This window comes from Anopheles coluzzii, chromosome 2 (genome assembly GCF_943734685.1).
Source record: "Anopheles coluzzii chromosome 2, AcolN3, whole genome shotgun sequence".
NCBI classification, from domain to species: Eukaryota; Metazoa; Arthropoda; class Insecta; order Diptera; family Culicidae; genus Anopheles; species Anopheles coluzzii.
In genome coordinates this window covers 2,805,595-2,824,326 of record NC_064670.1, presented here as the reverse complement: position 1 = coordinate 2,824,326, position 18,732 = coordinate 2,805,595, and the positions used below count along the sequence as shown (strand labels likewise).

The following is an 18,732-nucleotide window of genomic DNA, read 5'->3' as shown; positions in this document are numbered from 1 at the left end:
GGAAAATCGCAACAATTTGGAGCGTTTACGAGCTCACGAAAACCGGGTTTTGACCTGCGTGAAGCTGATTTGAAATGGAAATGGACATAGCAAGGGATGACGCTTTTCTTTCCGGACGGCATTTCTCATAGTCTCCGTAACGATGCATTTCCTCTTGCAATTACACATATCGGTTAGTATTTAGTCGTTACTACAGTCTTTGTATTAATCACACACAGCAAACATTGTAATTAATAACATACGTATCATCGTATTTTAACATTTATTTTACGTTCGATTGCACCATAACAACATGATCGCGGGTCTTTCGCTCCGTTCCTGTATGTGATAATTTTAACGCTTAGTCTTTTTGGGACACGAGTTCCGAATTCCATTACAACGGGCTTTGTTGTGCTTTTTTTTCAGTAGCTGTTACTTTTCCAATTTCGTGCAAATCACATAAAAGCTGCTAACATTCATAGTATCGTCGATCACTCGTGATCGCGATCCGCAGTGCAAGTTGGTTTAGGTGTGTGTGTGCTGATACACAGTAGGCGGTGCAGGTAAAGTACATTGGTGCATTATGGGGGGTATTTACTGTCGGTGGCATTACATCTTCCCTTCGAACTCTTCGATATTGGCTGAAAGTGGAGAAACTGGTGATCAGTAACGGAACAGTACTCGAATAGCGATCAATAAAAAGGCATCCTCCGTGTGGTTCATGCAGTTTGGATTTAAATAACTTATGAGTTGCTTTCGATTTATCTCCGGACAACAAGGGCACGGCAGTGTAATCGTGTTTCTTCTCTCCGTTGGTGGTAACTTTTCCGTGCTTTGAACGTACCTATCGAACAGCCCCCGGGAGATGATGATGCAGATATCAATATCATCAGGGGAAAGAATTTTGGATTTTGGGAGACGAGTAATAACTGAACTATCGAAAAGGATTATTGGCTTCGTTAAATAACTATCTATTTATCCTTTGCGCTCCTGTTAGTGTTTGCCGCGCAGTACTTTAGTGGTTATGAGTTATGTTTCGCTTAACCGTGCCGAGACGAGCTGATGACATGCGTGGTATGTGTGTGTGTGTTTTTGTTTAAATTGTTTCTCTCTAAACCAGCTCCAATCTCTTCATCTCTTTGATCAGCTCCTTGCCCATCTGAGCCGGGCTTCTCGTGACGATCACACCGGCCTTCTCGAGCGCGTTGATCTTATCCTGAGCACCGCCCTTTCCGCCGGAAATGATGGCACCAGCATGACCCATACGGCGGCCGGGCGGGGCCGAAAGGCCAGCAATGAACGATACCACTGGTTTCGCTTTGATGCCCTAAAAAAACCAAACGAAAGTTAAACGACGAACGCAAAGAAGTTTTCCCGTTGTAAGCCGATGCAAACCACCTACCTGGTTGTACTGCATAAGATAATCGGCGGCCTTTTCCTCGGCCACACCACCGATCTCACCGATCAGGATGATGCCCTTGGTGTCGGGATCCTTCAGGAAGACCTCCAGGCAGTCGATGAAGTCGGTTCCGTTGAACGGATCGCCTCCAATGCCGACGCACAGCGTCTGGCCCAAGCCGACCTCGGTCGTCTGGTGGACGGCTTCGTAGGTCAGCGTGCCGGACCGGGACACGACTCCGATCTTGCCGCGCTTGTGAATATGGCCCGGCATAATACCGATTTTGCACTGCGGAAAAATTGAAGCGATCGAACAATTCATTATACGTAATCGGCCAGAGCGTGACAGCGCGGCAACATCTGTTGCCGCATCGGCGGTTCGTGCCAAGCATCATTCACACATTGTTCTATTTTTATCCACGACATTTTGCTTCATTTGTTCGCCGGTTCCATATGGCATTGAAAGCTGGTACGAAACCAACCTCAACGTCGCGCTGCTTGTTGCGACGTAACAGCACCTTTCGGCAATACAAGATGCGACCGTCCGTCGCAGGGAGCGGTTTTAATCAACGGATCTTGTTTACATGCACCAGAGACTCAGTTCCGCGTCCACAGAGGAGCTACAGCTCTTATCTCTTCCCGGCAAGAGGTCATTTCTTCGTTGAATATTGAACTTTGTCTTGTGAAGATAATGCAGCAGTGGGCCGGCAATCACTCACAAAAACAACGCCGTCTCACACACACACATACACACACGCACACACATCGACCGACGGTCGTTCTCATTTCATCCCAACACAACATTCCTCACACGGTGCTACTTACTTGCTCGGGCGCAATGATTCCGGGGCAGTTGGGACCGACGAGACGGGACTTATCCTGCGCCAGCAGGGCGTGCTTCACCTTCACCATGTCGTGCTGGGGCACTCCCTCGGTAATGCACACGATCAGTGGCATCTCAGCCTCGATCGCTTCCATGATGGCCTTTGCGGCACCGGGCGGCGGCACGTAAATGACGGACGCTTCCGCGCCAGTAGCTTTCTTCGCTTCGGCCACCGTGTTGAACACTGGTCGGTCCAGGTGCGTGCGGCCACCCTTGCCGGGGGACACTCCACCGACCAGCTTGGTGCCATACTCGATGGCTTGCTGCGAGTGGAAGGTTCCCTGCTTGCCGGTGAATCCCTGGCAGATAACTTTCGAGTTCGAGTTCAGCATCAGGTTCTTGCGCGTGGCTTCGTAGCTCGCGAACCGGACGCTGGTCGAGAAACCATCTAGAAAAAAAGGAAACAATAGAACGGAACGTTAACACTTTGTTTGATCATGCATAATACGTCATCGAGGTAAAGGTTAACCAGCCCTTTGGCACACACCACCTTCACCGAACCGACCGGGCTACTGCGTGCGAAAACTGGACGCACGAGGCTAATAAACAAACCGCCGCACGATGACGAAGATTTAATCATGCAAAACGAGTTAGGCGACGTTGATAATAGATGCAGGCACAACTTGATTAGGAAACCGCACCAGGCGCACCTCCGCAATGTCTGCGGCGTGTGTGTGACCGCAGGCCCTTTCTATTCTGCGGGATTATGTAATTTTGCGAACTGTTTTCGCGAATACGACGCACGGGCCAGCCCTGATTCGATTCGGCACCGCTCCGGCACTTACCTTTTACCCGGGAGAAAAGCCTTGCACTTGCGGCAGCCATCGTTGGAAGCAGAAAATGCGGAATTTAGGTAGAATCCGAGGCCGTAAGGTGCAAAGTCGCGTTTTAATCGGAACCCTCGGTCTAGTTCGATGAGCAATTTGTCGACTGGATTTGACAGCTCGCGAGCAAAGCTGACAGGGCTGCCAGACGGTCGGCAGTGTTGCCGTCTCGTGGTTATTATTTTCTGCTGCTTTCTTCGGATATTTTTTCGTGAACGTAGTTTTAATGAATAAAAATAACTTTTAATACTTTTTACATCGATTTATTCCAAGGGCTACATACTTATTGAATCACTTATTTATCTCCGCTTCCTGTAAATAGTTAAAAGATAATATTCAAAGTCGATCTCGCTGAGAATTAAAAAACTGTTTACAGAAACTCACCCTCCTCTGGAACTTGCTGGCTTATCTTGGCAAGCGCCTCAAACGTTCTCGGTTCCCAAATGGCCAAGTCGGCCAGCACTTTCCGGTTCAACAGAATATCATTGCGATACAGCCCATACTGGAAGTCGGCAAACTGCATACCATGCTGCTCGCACCCTGCATTGACTCGCTGTGTCCACAGCTCTCGCATATCCTCTTTCTTCAGCTCACGTCCTTTCGTGGCGTATGCAAGGGCTCGGTTTACATTTCGAATCGCAATGGAATAGCAATTGCGCCGACGACCGATGTAGTGCTGAAAAACAATTGCACAGACACATTGCATGAGAGTGGGTCTTGCGGCGCGGTTCTTCCAACTGTACTTACTGCGGCTAGTTTGAAAATCCTGCGCTTTCTCCAGAACTCGTCCGGTCCCCGAGAGCGCACAAAGTTCACCACCGATGTAAAAACCATGTTTCTGGGGGCAAAGCTATAAATTTCGCTCTCCAAATCCGATTATCCCGGCAAAGTTGTGCCGAGCCCAAAACAAAACAAACATGTGCAATTTTTTACGTAATGTCACGCCTGTCAAACGGCGTTCGCGAGGAAAACACTGTCGGATGTCAGCTGTCGGAGCGCGTTTGCCGCGAGAGGGCGCTAGCAGCCATCAAAACAAACAGTGCAGAAAACCGGAAAAATATCAGCGAAAAGTTAGCGGAAGGTGCACAAAGCATTGGTTGGTGAGAAAAAGACGATTCAAGCACAACATGTACAAAGATCTGCTTGGCGGGGTAACGTACAAGCATTGAGAAAGCAAAGGGATCATTTGGACGGGTGTGCGAAATCCGTGAACCATGGCCATAATGCTGTGCTACGAGGGAAGACTGAGCCTGTACTGCTTTCTGGGCGGAATGGCCAGCTTGCTGGTGTTCTACGGGGCAGAAGCATTCCTGCACGAGGAAAGCATATGGACCAAGGTGGCCCTTTCGGTGGGCTACTACATTTCGCTGAACGTTATCATACGGATAAGATACAACCCGCGGGATTATCAGGTGAGTTAGCCGATCCAGTCCGGGTTATCATCAATGTGTATGTAATGAACGAATTGTACTATTTTTTTCTGTGTTGCGTTCCGTTTATCCACAGATTGCCGTGAGGGCTGCATTCCTGGGAACTGTATTATCAGCCGGAATCGTTGTTGTCCTTTACGCTCAGGAGCAGTACAAATCGTTTGGCATCTATGCCACCCTGATGGCACTGTTTCATTACACGGAATATCTGGGTATTGCCATTTGCAACCCGAAAACGCTGTCACCCGACTCGTTCATTCTGAACCACTCGATACATTACGGGTTGGCCGCTGCGGCAAGCTGGATTGAGTATTTTGTCGAGGTGCATTACTTCCCAGGTGAGTAGTAAGCTCGTGGGTGTTTGATGCATTCCTCCTACTCATGTTGTACGACGCTTGTTCCAGAAATGAAAACATACAAGTCGGTATGGATTGCTGGCTTGCTGCTGTGTCTAGCGGGAGAGTCACTCCGGAAGGTGGCAATGATAACGGCCAGCAAGAACTTTAGTCACATCGTAAGAGAAAGCAGATCCTGGGGGCAATGTAATTCAGACGATTAAACGGCTCATTTTCCTTTCAGGTTCAATTCGAACGACACAACGAGCACGAGCTGGTGACACACGGTGTTTATGGTTGGATGAGACACCCTTCCTACGTGGGATGGTTCTATTGGTCGATAGGCACCCAGGTAGACAACACGGCGAAATTTGGAAATCATCGTGGCGTTACTAACATTCCCTTTGAACCCTCTTAGATTACGCTGGCCAATCCCGTGTGCTTCGTAATTTATGCAATCGCTAGCTGGAAATTTTTCCACGACCGAATACTGATGGAGGAAATAACGTTGCTGAACTTTTTCGGCGAAGAGTACATCCAGTACCAGGAGCGTGTTCCCTCCGGCCTGCCGTACATAAGCGGGTTCCGCGTGGAACCATGATATTTCGAGCACGATCCCGGCTGCGAGGATCAAACCAGTTTTCACACGGACAAACGCAATGAGACTGATGAGCGCGTAGGAACCGGCACGGTCCGGCGATCCTTCGAGGACAATAACGAGCGACACGTGCTGGAAATGGCAAAGGTGGATGTGGAACGAAGAAGAAGCATCGGCGGTGGTGGCAGTGGTGGTGGAATAGAGCACAGTCGTAACCGGAGATACTCGGGAACGTACGATAACTGTGATGATCAGGATGCATCATCATTGGTGTAGGAATCGTATCTCGGTTCATTTCCCTCCGGATGGGGATTTTCTTTTGTTGCATTTTTTTGAACAAAAAAGAATCATAACGTACATTTTAGCTACATAGTTAGAGCCTGGAAAGGTCTTGGTGAGCTTATCATCACTAAACAAAAGCACAGACAACAGTCATAGGTATGATAAATGTTTCCTCTTTAATTCCCTGATCCCTCCAGAACCGAACCAAATGCATCGGTTCGTGAATGCTACAGCACAGTAATCATTAATCAAGGACAGAAGTAAGCACTACCGACAGCGGTGTATATTTATAGTTTCGATAACAAATCATAGCTTTAGTATGGTTGTACTAATTTATATGTATACAAGTGCATGTATTTTTCGTTTTCTTACAAAACAAACAAGAACCATTTACAAAACCCAGTGCCACAGAATGGTTAGAGAAACGTGCAAACTAATACAAAACTGTTCGTATAAAATCGTCTCCGCATGGTTTAGTTCCTTTCAATGCGCACCTTGGCCGACTCCTTAATGTTAAAGTTCGGTACACGATCCTTCTTGCCCAGGATCTTTGTCGTCGGCTCAATGTAGGTCACGTTGCTGATGATGCTCAGCACCCGTCGCTCGATGATGCCTAAGAACAGTTTAGCATTGTTCAGCGTCACCCGACGTTCGTTGTTGAGCAGGTTCAGTATGGGCGCCTCATCGCACATGAGAAGTCTGTGGAAATTTCCCAAAAGACATTAGTCACGTGTGCTTTGAAAGATGCTCCTAGTCGATCCCATTTTCTTACTTGTATATTCGTTCAGCCATTCTCAGCAGCTCGTCCAGCTTAACGTCCAACTTCAGCTTAACTTCCTGGGCCGTCTCGGCCGCCTCACGACACTCCTGTTCTGCGAGGCGCAGCGCATCGATGTTGTCGTCCTGCGAGTGCTCCTTCGACTCGTTGATTGCTATCTGTTCCGCTGTGGAAAAGCATACAAAAAATATTGAAAAAACTCCTATCCTTCGCCCCTCGCAACGGCAGCTACGAACCAATGTTATCCTGCAGCAGTTGCACACTTTCGGTGAGCGTTTCCACCTCGTGGCTCAGCTCGTTCACGTAGTTGAAGAGGGCAAAGTTTTCCTCCTCCTTTTTGATGAACTTGGCCACCAGCCGATCGATGTCGTCCTCGCCCGAGAAGTTCATGATGCGCGTCATGATCTGCTCGTACTCCTGGTACTGCTTCTCGAGATGCTCCAGCATCTTCTTGCGCTTCTGTGCCTCGCGCTCCTCCAGCTCCGCATTGGCGCGCCGCTGCCCCTTGATGCCCAGGAACTCTTGCAGCTTGGCGTCGTGATCGAGCTTGCGCTGCAGCTCCCGCATCTCCTGTATGTGGGCCAGCTTGTCGCTTTGGCCCTTATCCTTGAGGATCTGCAGCTTGGTGCAGAGCTCCTCCCTCGTATCGTACGCCGAGGTGGCCTGCTCGATCAGATCGATCATGTAGCGCTTGCCCTCGTTCAGCTTGTTCACCAGCTTCTCCCACATGATGTTGAAGGTGGCCCGTTCCGTCAGCATGTGGTCGATGGTTTGGCGCAACTGCGCATTCTCCGCCATAACCGCACCGGCCCGCTTGTTCACCACGTCCAGCCGGTTCTCCAGCTTCTTGACGGACTGTTGCGCCTTGGCAATGGTTTCGTTGTACAGATTGTCCGTCACCTCGTTGTTCCGTATCTCGGCAATCTCGCGGTGGATCTTCTTGATGTGGCCCTCCAGCTCCCACAGACTGTCCTTCTTCGCCTTCAGCGCCTGGTGTGCCTTTTCCTGCCGATCGTACGCCAGCTCCAGCACACCCTCCAGCTCCTGCTCGCGCTTGGAGTGCGTACCGTTCTCCTCGCAGTTCAGCTGCAGCTGCAGCTGCTGCTTTTCCTTCTCGAGCACGCGGATGTTTTGCTCGAACTTGCGCAACGCTTTCGATTTCGTGTCCAGGAACGAGGCGCGCTCGTTCAGCAGCGTCCGGAGCAGCTTCTGCAGCCGCGATATCTCCGCCTCGGCCAGCTGATCCATCTCGTACTGCTCGGCCGCCCCGATCTCCGACGCCATCTTCGGTTGGCTGGACATGGTTGGGGTTTCGCGTTTGCACTAAGTAACCGCGGGGCGCGTCGTGCCTTTAGCTCACTGAAAGCACGCAATAAGATGGCAGCAAACGCTATAATGAGGAACACAAATAGTTGCGCACACGGTGTGCTTTTGCAACGCCGGAACATTGTCCGTTTGTTGGGGGGCGAAAGATACGGCGGAACAACGTGCAAAACTGGTGCAAACAATTAGCATAAATAAATGATTTGATTGAAGATGAATATGCGGGAGAGAGGGAGAGTAAGAGAGTAAAGCACAGAAAACGCAAATAGGAAGTGCAATCGTTTCGCTTGTGTTTTTGGGAAAGTTTGCAGGCAAACTGCGTCTGGTGCATGGAGCTTGTTGTTGTTGTTGTTGTTGGTGCAAGCGGAAGTAAAATTCCGATGGAAACTGGCGCTGACTAGGGGAAACAAGAAAAAGCTCATCTCCAACACCACCAGACGCACCCGACCCACTGTTGGGTAGGGTGTGAAACAATGGTGCGAATATTGTTGTGCGATCTTCAATTCTCCCAAAAACAAAGCAAAAAAACACTTTCTATCTTTGCACACACACCCCCACCCACCACGGTTGGAGCAAAACGAGAGCTGGAAAACAAACGGGGACACTTCCGAGAAAAGCGAGATTGAACGGAGGGGGGAAATTCTATTTATGCGCCCGCTGCAGGGTTAAACAATTGATTTCTATTTCAAATCACCTTTCTTTTCAGAACTGTTTCACTTTCATCGGGGGAAAAAGGGTGAGTGAAAATTCCCACCCCGATCGCTAATCGAGCTGGATTAAACGGATGAAAAACACCTCCAAGAATGTCGCAGTTGGAATACGGACTGACTTCATCAAAGGCTCGCACAAGCTCTTCTCTGCCGGAATGAGGAAAGTGTGCCCCAAGCAGGGTCGAAATGCCATCGATACACTCGTTTGATCGATGGAGTGCTATGCGTTGCCATGGAGATGCCTTGCCGTACGACTTCCGATCCGGGCGAGGGATGGTTGTTCCGACATGGTAGTTTTTTGTTGTTGTATTGCCTTTGTATTTCATTCATCCCGGCGGTGAAATGATCCATCATCACTATCACCATCATCGATTGATTCAACCTAATTAATTGGCCGCGTGATCACTGGTGAAAGGGTTTTACATGGCAGGGCGCTAACGCTTGGACGAGATTTGAGCGGCACGCTTTTAATCACTTCCTCCCAAATAACTCCACAACCGGAGGAAGGGGTTTGGTTGCTGTTATTTCCTCAGGCCATGTTGGGTCAAAAAAGTAGGGCTCTAAACTGTCGGACCATTTTCCTTGGTGGCACTTCCGAGGGAGGGTGAGCGAACACTTTGTTCGTAGTGAAAAGTGCCGACACCTTTGAGAATCGCAATCGACAGCAACTGAACCCTTTTTTTGTGGGTCGAGTGTGGTCACCGCTGTATAACGGGGAAGTGTTCGACATACGCTGGCATAGCGCAGGTGCATTCGGAAAATGTCGCCGTTCCGGCATGGAGTTATGCAATTTGTCAGCTTTGTCCGTTGTAATGAGGCTTTTGAAATGGTTTGTAATGAAAGCCATACGGTGTACTTTTTCTATGGGTTATTTGTGTTGTATTATTGGTAAAAGGGTTTCCAAGCGATGTAACAGTTAATATGATCAATCTTCATCTTCTTCTACATCCTTGGAAGGATCCTGTACATAATTAGTTTCAAATTGACCCTTCAACCTCCAACGTGACACCCTTAAGTGGCCCCATTTTATCTCACCAGTACATCAACGACACCGCACCGCACTCAAGCGTGCTATCCTAATTTCTACTGACTGCTGACTCCTAAACAAACAGCAAGCAAGCAAACCAGCCAGTCTTTCGGTGGCCCTTTTTCCTTTCAAACGCCACAACGCGTCAGCGGCTGACGCAATGCACTTGTCACAATGCTTGTATGTTCGGGCGCCCCAAAACACACATGGCGGAGAGGGGGCCCTTATTATAGCATCCATGTTTTCTTTTTTTTTCTTCGAGGCCGCATGTGCATTTTCACTCGAGTGCATCCACGGGCAGCCCAGACAGGGCCCGGGTCGGTCGGGTTGCGAAAATTGTATGTTTTGTGAAGTTGCAACCGTCCGCAACGACGAAAAGCACAACTTTTATTTACAACTCGCCACCAAACCCCACCGACCGAATCTTCTTGCCGGCTGGAGGCCGTTGTGGCGTTGTGGCTGCACCAGACAGAAGCTCAGCAGCCTGCAGGGGCCTCAACGGGGCAGTACCAACCGGTTCGTGTTCGTTACGAGGTTCTACACAGGTGGGGTTGGCAAGAAACAATGGAGTAGAATGAATGGTAAGCGGCAGTGAGCATTGTTAGTAGCGGTACAAATGCTGGTGCGCCAGCATGGATTATGATCAGCTTAACACAAATCATAAAATGTTGTTTCGTTTGAGGCCATTTACATAAGTTCCAATTTATATCACAATTAGAAGCGTAATGGTGGTGGTTTATTCGAACCTTGATTAGGACGTGATGATCGCTTCCTTATCAGTGTACTCCGAGTAGTTTGCCAAACGATTGCAATTAATTGATCAACCTTACAACATTAACCCTCAAAGCAGATGTTCTTAAGACGCAACAGCAGCAACATCGGACCAATTCACCACAAACCTTGCACTGTGATACAGTTCGATTTGAAAATGTAACGCTTCATTTCAACCGCCGAACGAATCGACTGGGCCCTGCCGAAGGTCTGCTGGGGCGGAAGCAGTGCATTCTGCCGCGTGAGAGACCTTTTGCGGTCCGTAAGATCGGCTGCTAAGGTTATCGGCTGTAGCTGTAACCGTGGCAACCGCCATCCATCGATGGTATCGAATTAATTACCTTCGTTAAAGCTTAACAAACGGAACCGCTGCGCCGCTGGTATCCGGTGCGAGGAAATAGAGTGATTTAGTCGAACTTAGAAGGTGGGGTTGGGCTATATTTTCCCGCGCAACCATCCACTACCACCAACCTACCCACTCATTTATGTAGATGAACCATCACGATGATCGTCGCTCGTTCGAGGCGAATATTTAACAAGGCAGAAGACCACTTCCTGCCGCGACGACTGCTCGCTTGCGCTGAAGCCTTGTAGCTAACCGGCCCAAAGAGAAAGTGATAAGCTGAGAACGGTTTCGGTGGGCTTTCTTTGCGCCCCATAAATCGAAGGGGGTGGGTGTGAAAAATGCACCGCGATGGGAAATTTTGTTTACGAGCGTGCTGAGGTAGTGTTTCTCCCATCGGTTGCCCATTCACCGGCAGTGTTTATGAGTCTGCCATCAAGCTAAAGTGGGTGTGCGTACGAAATGATGAAGAAGATTTTTCTCAGCGCCCGCGTTTGCGCGTAGTGTTTGCGTTTAAACGCGTGTGCAATGCGTGCGGAAGTGAAAAGCGTTAATATCTGTCGAATTGGGAATGCTCGCACTCCACGGAGGTAACAATTGAAAAGAAGAGAGAGAAAAAGAAAACAACACAGATACAGTTCTTAATTATCCACGGGTTTCGTGTCAAAAACTGCGCCTCGACCGGTAAACAAACACACGACACATTAACAATCGTTGGGAAATTGTGTGCCATTTTCCACCGTGGCTGTTCCAAAACTCCATTGTCTCCGTTGGCGCCGGAGTTCGTGGGTCAAAAGTGCATCGGCAGCTGCACTTCGCTGGGCCGGAGGTTCTCGCCCCACATTTTGAGGTCAATTTGAGGGGACTGCCATAAATGCCACCGCCACAACGCAAGCAAGCAAGTTCATGAGCAAACGCCAACCGGACAATAACCTCTTGCACCCGGCCCACCCACAGGGTAGCTTTCCAGCGGGCGATAAGCATTTATTATTAACGGTATTTTGCGTTTGGGATGAAATGTGTATCAGGCGTTTGTTCCAAATAATAAATTTTAATCCTCCTCCTTTAGCTCCCTAACAAAAAAAAACAGGTGCTTTTCCCCCCCGAGCTGATGGGAACACTTTCAGTGACACCTTTTTGGAGAGAGGAAAAAAAAAACAGTTTCCCGCGTAGAAGAACAAGTGCGCAAAGAGTCACGCCACAGCGACGCGCACAAGCTGCGCTGCGTTGCTCAAGCGCGGGCCCCGAAAGGAAATATGATGGCTGCTTGTATGACCCAGTAAATCACATGCCCGGCCACCGTCGGCAATGGTAATAATGCTAATAATAGCCCCTCCGAATGCCGTCACACGGGTAGGCACGCTGCGTTTTCCTTCCATTCTCGAAACAACAAAAAACGGCATTTACCGGAGTTAATGCGTCGCTGTGTGTTGGTATTTTACTAAATGGCGCACTGGTGTTGCGTTTTCCCGTACCATCACTTATGCTTATTACAATTTCGGCGGCACAATGTGTGCTGTTTTGGTACGCTTTTCGGTGAGAGGATTTTAAATCGTTTTTCACTCGATCAACAAGCAAAGGGATGGCATTAAAATTAATTTAGAAAAAAACATACAACCGTCTTGACAGTACGACGATTCCATGCGAACGCTTCTCACTCACCTTGACTTTCATCCACCCCCATTCCACGAACTTACCAACTCGCGGATTGGCAGACGCATCAAAGCATGCGCCGGGCGTTTGGGGATTGGGTGCACGTGATCGCATTGCAGACACGGGCTTCCCTCGTGCGCGCACACTAACACACGCCTTTGCCATTTCCATGCATTTCTGTGCCTTTGCTTTCTGTGTCAGGGCGTACATTTTCTAAACTCGTACGTACTATTTCGGATGGCTTTACAACGCGGGGAGAGAGAGAGGGGGGCAAACCCATATAAACATACGGGCAGGAAGACGATTGCAAGCAAATTGTTTCATGGCCAATGAATTTGAAAGGCTCAATGGGGAAATGACGACGATGGCGACGACGACGACGGTGCTTTGCTGTACCGTTGAGGGAACGCTCCCCTCACCCACCAGTGCTCACAAATTCATACACCACCACCACAGAGAGCAGCAAGTGGTGCAGTGTCGTAGGAAAAAGCGCACAAAACGGGGCGGCGCGGGTGGCATGGATTTGATCCAAAAGAAGGGTTATGATTTAGCTGCACAGTGACCATTAGTTGAGATTTGTTCAGGAAAAGAGCTGCACTCTGAAGGGCTTGGTTGCGTTCGTTTCCATTTCCTGTGCGTAGGCTTCAATTACACTCTGCTGCTGCTTGCATGAGAGACGAAGAGAAATTGATGAATAATACATTTTATATGAAGGCATTTCTGGGCGTGAAAGTATTGGCTCAACAGTCAGTGCATTTGCATAGCGCCTTTTCTGTCTGAGTTTGTTTTTATACTCCTCTCCCGCCCCGCCACACACACACACACACACACACACACACACACACACACACACACACACACACACACACACACAGTTTTACGAAGCGTCTGTGAGGCCGTTTGGTGCAGCCTCCATTGCATCATTTTCCTGTCGCACACCGAAGCCGAACCAAAAGAGCTATGCGCCAGCACAGCCACAGTAACAGAAACGGAAATTGCTCCGCTTGGCAGTGGTGTTGGTTGCCTTGGAAGTGGAACCATCATGTACCCGCCATGCTGTTTATCTGCTGCTTCCGTCGATTCAGCCGCGCAATCGAGCGTGATGCAATCTGTCAAAAGGGATTTCCCCTGCCGTCCAAAGCTCCAACCCGTCCGACCCATGGGGCCGCCTGAAATTGGGCTTCTGATGCAGGTACGGTGCATCTAATTATGGTTTACGATGCATCGCACATCCATTCGCCTGTTGGCTGGCGGCAAGCACGATTATTGCCATGCTTTCCGAAGGCCTTTATTGCCCTTTCGGAAGAAGAGCTAGCAAGAGGAGAGAGAGAGAGAGGAGGGCGTCAATGAAACATTTTATCTATATTTGTTCTGCTAAGCTACCGGGAGACTGGGAGGCCACCACCACTGGCTGTACACGACCAGTCAAGCTTTATTTTCCCACCACTCCCAGCACTCAGGATGCAGTGATGGGGGGAAAAGTGTTCAATCCTTGTGAAACCTTTCTGCTTCATCTCTGAGCGCCCTGGAGCTTGAGTTATCATCGCCACGGTATCGCAACATCCAATCAATCCATTTGCTGTGGACCAATGGCTGTTGTTGCTACTTTACCAGTATTATTAACCGAAATGGCACCACACGTGTGAGTGTGTAGGGCGAAAGCGCGCAAGGCGTGAAAGTCTTTTTGCCAATCAATAAACAAATTATTCGTTCGGTACGGCCCGGACCCGCGAGCCGTCGTGGCGTGGAGTGGCATCATCAGCGTTTCATAATGATTTGATGGAAGCTAATTGGTACGTTCAGATGGTTTGGGGGGATTTTTTTGTTTGTTACTGTTGTTACACACACACACACGTATAAATTCACACAAAGCATACACACTTTGCGCCTTGTTAAGATGGACGCGAAGCGAAGCTTGTGAAGCTGCGAAATACACGAGCTGAACGGTAGCGGAAGCGACAAACCTCTCCGAATGCTCCTGGGTGGTACCGCGCAAGATGCGCGAGAGAAGCTGGCGGAATGTGAATTGAATGTGCTCAAAATAGATACGCAGACACATGCTTCAGCAGCAGTAGTAGCAAAAAAACAGAAGACTTAATTGGAAGATTGGCACTATCAAGCGTGTGGTGTCTATTTCCTGGTAATTAAGGAGGTAACATTAGATGCTCCACAAAGTATGTTAATTCCAGCAATAAATGTGCTTTGCGATAAGATTACGGACGGAAAAGCACCATTTGTAGATTACACTCTACACGGGGGAAGTATAAAGCGCAAAAGACCAAAATACTGAAGCGTTCTAGCAATAATATTAGCGTAAAATGTAACATTGTCTTGAACTTGGAGCAAATTGAACTTGAATTTGGGACCGTATTTAAACGGTTTAATGCCCTTAGATGTGAAACAAACTTCTGCATCCCATTATGGTTCTGTCCCTCGATCGTCAAAACGATCAGTCATGTCAGATTTAATTGAATTATTTCGCTCAACCTAGCCCGAGGACGCCCATGGTTTGCAAAGTCCAAAATTGTCCATTGCCATGGCTTTACCGCAAGGTTGATTGACTACCCGCCCCGACTCAAGCGCGTTTCACACTGCACAGTACAATGTTGGAGGTGAAATTTCGATCAAACCCCTCGTACGCAAGCAAAATTGAGAATTTATCTCCCCCTGCTCATGAGGGGGGAAGGGGGGTCTGGGTGTGCCAAAGAGGGTTAGTGGCCTGCGGGGCCAATCCCGAGGTTACGCTTGATGGAGCTGATGTTGTTGCTATTTTCCCCGATTTGGTTGCAACAACAGCAGCAGCAGCAGCACACACATTTGGCATTGTGTCCGGTTTTAATGTTGATGGTGGCGTTGCTGGTGCGTTGCAGTGCCTCCTCCCACCTGCAGTGTGATGATGTGAACATGCATATTTTTTCAATTCCAACCACGATGACCTCTGCTTGATCACAGCACACCACGAGCCATCGACGGAAGCTGGATGGAAGAAGAGCAGAGCGCCACACAGAGCGCCTTGTTGTGGTGGTGTAAAACATTAATTTATGATTCGTTTGTGGGCGCTTTTCTGCACTCCCGCAGTGGGGTGGAATTTGCGTATCTCACCCATCAAACGGCACGACTGCATGCAAATGAGTGATGTTGATGCCTGCTAATGCTAATTTGGCAACGCTTGCATAATGTGGCCAGGCGAGATGGATGGATGGATGGATGCAACGAGCAGCCCCCGCGGGCCCGATCTTGATGATGAAGAAGAAGCTTCGAGAGTTTGGAGGGCGATTTTTTTCTCCTATCGGGCCCATAAATCTCGGTACCTTTTGGCGTTTGTGGCCGGTGCGTATTGTGCCACCGTGCCACCATTACACATACCCGGGTGCGCAAGGCTTGTTGATTCAATTAATCGTAAATAATCGATTGGCAAAACCGCACCAGAAGGCGTGCAATATTGTGTATTTCCATAGCGCTGATAAAGCACCCTCCCCAGAGCCCGAGTCTCCCCCCCCCCCCCCCAAAAAGTGTTTACTTCCCGCTTGTGTAATCATCTTTTTGTGGTGCGGGGGGATTTTTTTTGGTTGGCAACTTTTATGATGCGTAATTGCTTTCCCGTACGGGCGTTAGTTATGAGTGCCGAAAATGCCAAGAAAAAAGAATACAGAAAAAACATGCTATTAAACGTTTACAGACATCATTTCGTGATGGGAGGTTTAACAAACGATTGCGTTACACACGAATCCAGAAGCTTTGGCTAATTTGGCTTGGGATGAGCACAATTAGAAACGCATTAAGAGGACAGCCGGCAGAATGCTCGTGATCTCTCTTCCGAGCGAGGGAAACTGATGCTTTTAAGCAATAGGTTAATGACCAGGAACTATTTTGAAATGTACGTTTATTTTCACTGTTTGTATTTTAAGCAAACAACAATACAGTTTTGTTGCTGAAACGCACGGTACAAAAACACGGTTCTTTCTATTAACATATTCAAAGCAAAGGGAAAGGCACACAGGGAACAGGTGTCGTTTTTGTGAGTGTGTGTTACTATTGCCCTCTGCACCATCCTGCACCATCGGCTAGACGAGGGAAATGTCACCTATCGTCCGTCACGTCTGCCGACACTGCTGGGTCGCTGGGAAAAGTGAAACATTTCAGTTCCGTGCCAACAAAACAGGGAGAAAACAATCGCAACTATCTCATCTGCCGTTTGGTTTTTTCGCGTGCAAAACAACAACAACAGGTGGAACAACCCAGCTCTGCTACACAAGGGTGTCTGTCACAAAACAAACAACAAAAAACACAATGCGTAAAAAATCACAATCGCATAGAGTGCGCAAAACATGTGTGTGTTTGTATGGGAGAGTGAGACTACCATGGTACCATGGTGGAAAATGTCGAAACTGCAGACTATTTCAAACGGAAAAGTCAAGCCAAACGAACGCGTACGCAAATGGCAACAAACCCGGCGGCGGCTGCGCAACGCAACACTACACAATGGTAGTAGATCCCAACCGATTAGTGTGTATCTAATGGCCAGCCCCCCGGGTTTAATTGCCGCGATGCCACAGGGCGCGCGGTAGAAGAAGATGGTCGCGCAGTTACGCAGCGCCCAACACGACACGGCCATGAATTTGCGCGGCCAAGCTAGCCAGTGCCAGCTTACCATTGGCAGATGAGGAATAGGCATGAAAATGGCCGCAATGGTAGCAATTTTCGGTCCACAGCCACACGATTGTGATCCGTCCAAGGGGGGGTCTTCTGAAGGTCTGAGCGTGATCGGAGCGCTTCCTCGGCCGCCTAACGGAACGGAGCGCGTGGGGCGTGATCGTGAATCGAAATGCTCACGCAAACTGTCATCTTTGGCGTAGCTATGAACCTGGTGGATCTGTGAAAATGGCCGCAGATTCCGATGTCATGTCAATGAGCCCGGGAGTTTCGCGCTCAAGGTGAAAAGGTGCACCACAAGCCCTCACCCGATTGTGAAGTTGTTCGGTTGGGCGTTTTTCTCTCTTTTTCCCATGTTTTTTTTGCGGTAGCAATTTCCGTCCACCTCAGGCTCTGCGCCATTCCACCCCGAGTACAGGTCCAGCATCATTCGTGTGCGGTCAAAACGAGTTTTTTCGACGATCATTATGGGCACGTTCGGTTTCGGTTAGGTGTGTAGCTATTTTGCTAATAGTCTGTCGGTTAGGTCGGCTTCTGGAAGCCGCCAAAACCGATGGTTGGTCACGTAGAACCGATTCTGTGAAGCGGTTTGTGGCTATGAGTGATGAAATTTTGAGCAAAACATGAGCACCAAACAGGCTCTGGGGGCCTAGAACCTAGAAGTTATTCACCCATGAAATGCAATTATATAGCCATTGGATGTGGTAGAATGAAACGAAATTCAATGAAATGGGATTTTTCCAAGGTTGTGCTCGTACAAATAAAGATGTACAATGATTCGGTGGTTTTGTACCGCACCAAAACAGTGCTACATTTTCATGAAGAAATTCCACACACAGAAAAAGATTAGCGTGTGTATGGCGTGTCCGCATTCGACCCGCGTCGCTCAATCGCGAACAGAGTATAAACAGACAGGGTCGTCCCTCCATCGCCATGGCAACGGGCGACGTGACTGCAGGGCAAAACATTAAGCTCGTTCTTCCGTTCCCTTTTAGCGATACCTGGATGACTGTGTTTGTGTGTGTGTGGGACGCTGGTAAATATTGTCACACATCCCCGTAGGAGTACACCGAAGCTATTTCACTAATTGGATCCCACACTAGAAGGTAGAACAACGGCCCGTTTTGCGTCCAATTTCTTGTGCGAACGTGCTGGCGCGTGGACGTCATTCAATCCGGATGTTTGTGCGGCGAAAAGGCCCCCGCCCCATTCCTCATCCACCGGACGGGGGGTAACATGTGATCGATGAACGTAAAAGTCATGGCTCATCTCAGCTGGGAATTAAGAGACCTCCGTGCGGAAGAACGAGCTTCAAAGTGCAAAGAGAACCAAGCGACGAACCCCCTCCCCGACGTGAGGGAAATCATTAAATGAAGACGCACCAATCGGAAAGGTTAGCATAATTTATGGAAGTCGCATCATTAGCATTGCTGTGCTACACTGTCGAAGTCGAAGAAGTGAACAAAAAAAATCGAGAGCCACCAGTGTATGCCAAAATGCGGAACTATAGCGCCCGCATCCGTCCGGCTACATTTCTTCTCCGTGGGGATGATAGTGAGATAGTTAGTATAATCTCACCCCTAAACTGTTCTCTCTCACGTGCACGCTCTCTCTCTTTCTCTCTCTCTCTTCCGTCTGAAGCTAGCAAGCGTTCCAAGAAGTCCACAAAAATACCCCCGGCGCTTGGCATTCGCTCTCACCTGTATGCTCACCGCTCAGCCGCTAGTTCTCTCTCACCTGCGGCG

At 48.9% G+C, this 18,732-nt stretch overlaps 4 protein-coding genes across 4 annotated transcripts; 1 reads left to right on the top strand and 3 right to left on the bottom strand.

The window, feature by feature from the left end:
* Window positions 1-1,068: 1,068 nt before the first annotated feature.
* LOC120948411 (succinate--CoA ligase [ADP/GDP-forming] subunit alpha, mitochondrial) lies at window positions 1,069-3,215 on the bottom strand. The gene is made up of 4 exons (XM_040364690.2): window positions 3,046-3,215; window positions 2,203-2,648; window positions 1,382-1,666; window positions 1,069-1,306 (listed from the first exon to the last, which is right to left on the bottom strand). Exons 1-4 carry the CDS (start codon window positions 3,083-3,085, stop codon window positions 1,091-1,093), a joined length of 987 nt encoding a protein of 328 aa, XP_040220624.2. The 5' UTR covers window positions 3,086-3,215; the 3' UTR covers window positions 1,069-1,090.
* A 110-nt stretch (window positions 3,216-3,325) lies between these two features.
* LOC120948413 (39S ribosomal protein L20, mitochondrial) lies at window positions 3,326-4,019 on the bottom strand. Its single transcript, XM_040364692.2, has 3 exons — window positions 3,832-4,019; window positions 3,469-3,760; window positions 3,326-3,396 (listed from the first exon to the last, which is right to left on the bottom strand). Exons 1-3 carry the CDS (start codon window positions 3,916-3,918, stop codon window positions 3,380-3,382), a joined length of 396 nt encoding a protein of 131 aa, XP_040220626.1. The 5' UTR covers window positions 3,919-4,019; the 3' UTR covers window positions 3,326-3,379.
* Window positions 4,020-4,123: 104 nt separating this feature from the next.
* Window positions 4,124-5,781, top strand: LOC120948412 (protein-S-isoprenylcysteine O-methyltransferase). Its single transcript, XM_040364691.2, has 5 exons — window positions 4,124-4,496; window positions 4,591-4,852; window positions 4,919-5,028; window positions 5,094-5,201; window positions 5,268-5,781. Exons 1-5 carry the CDS (start codon window positions 4,299-4,301, stop codon window positions 5,448-5,450), a joined length of 861 nt encoding a protein of 286 aa, XP_040220625.1. The 5' UTR covers window positions 4,124-4,298; the 3' UTR covers window positions 5,451-5,781.
* A 106-nt stretch (window positions 5,782-5,887) lies between these two features.
* On the bottom strand, window positions 5,888-8,692 carry LOC120948410 (coiled-coil domain-containing protein 63). The gene is made up of 4 exons (XM_040364689.2): window positions 8,525-8,692; window positions 6,744-7,866; window positions 6,502-6,673; window positions 5,888-6,428 (listed from the first exon to the last, which is right to left on the bottom strand). The coding sequence occupies exons 2-4, from the start codon at window positions 7,807-7,809 to the stop codon at window positions 6,203-6,205; spliced, it is 1,464 nt and encodes a 487-aa protein (XP_040220623.2). The 5' UTR covers window positions 7,810-7,866; window positions 8,525-8,692; the 3' UTR covers window positions 5,888-6,202.
* Window positions 8,693-18,732: the final 10,040 nt, after the last annotated feature.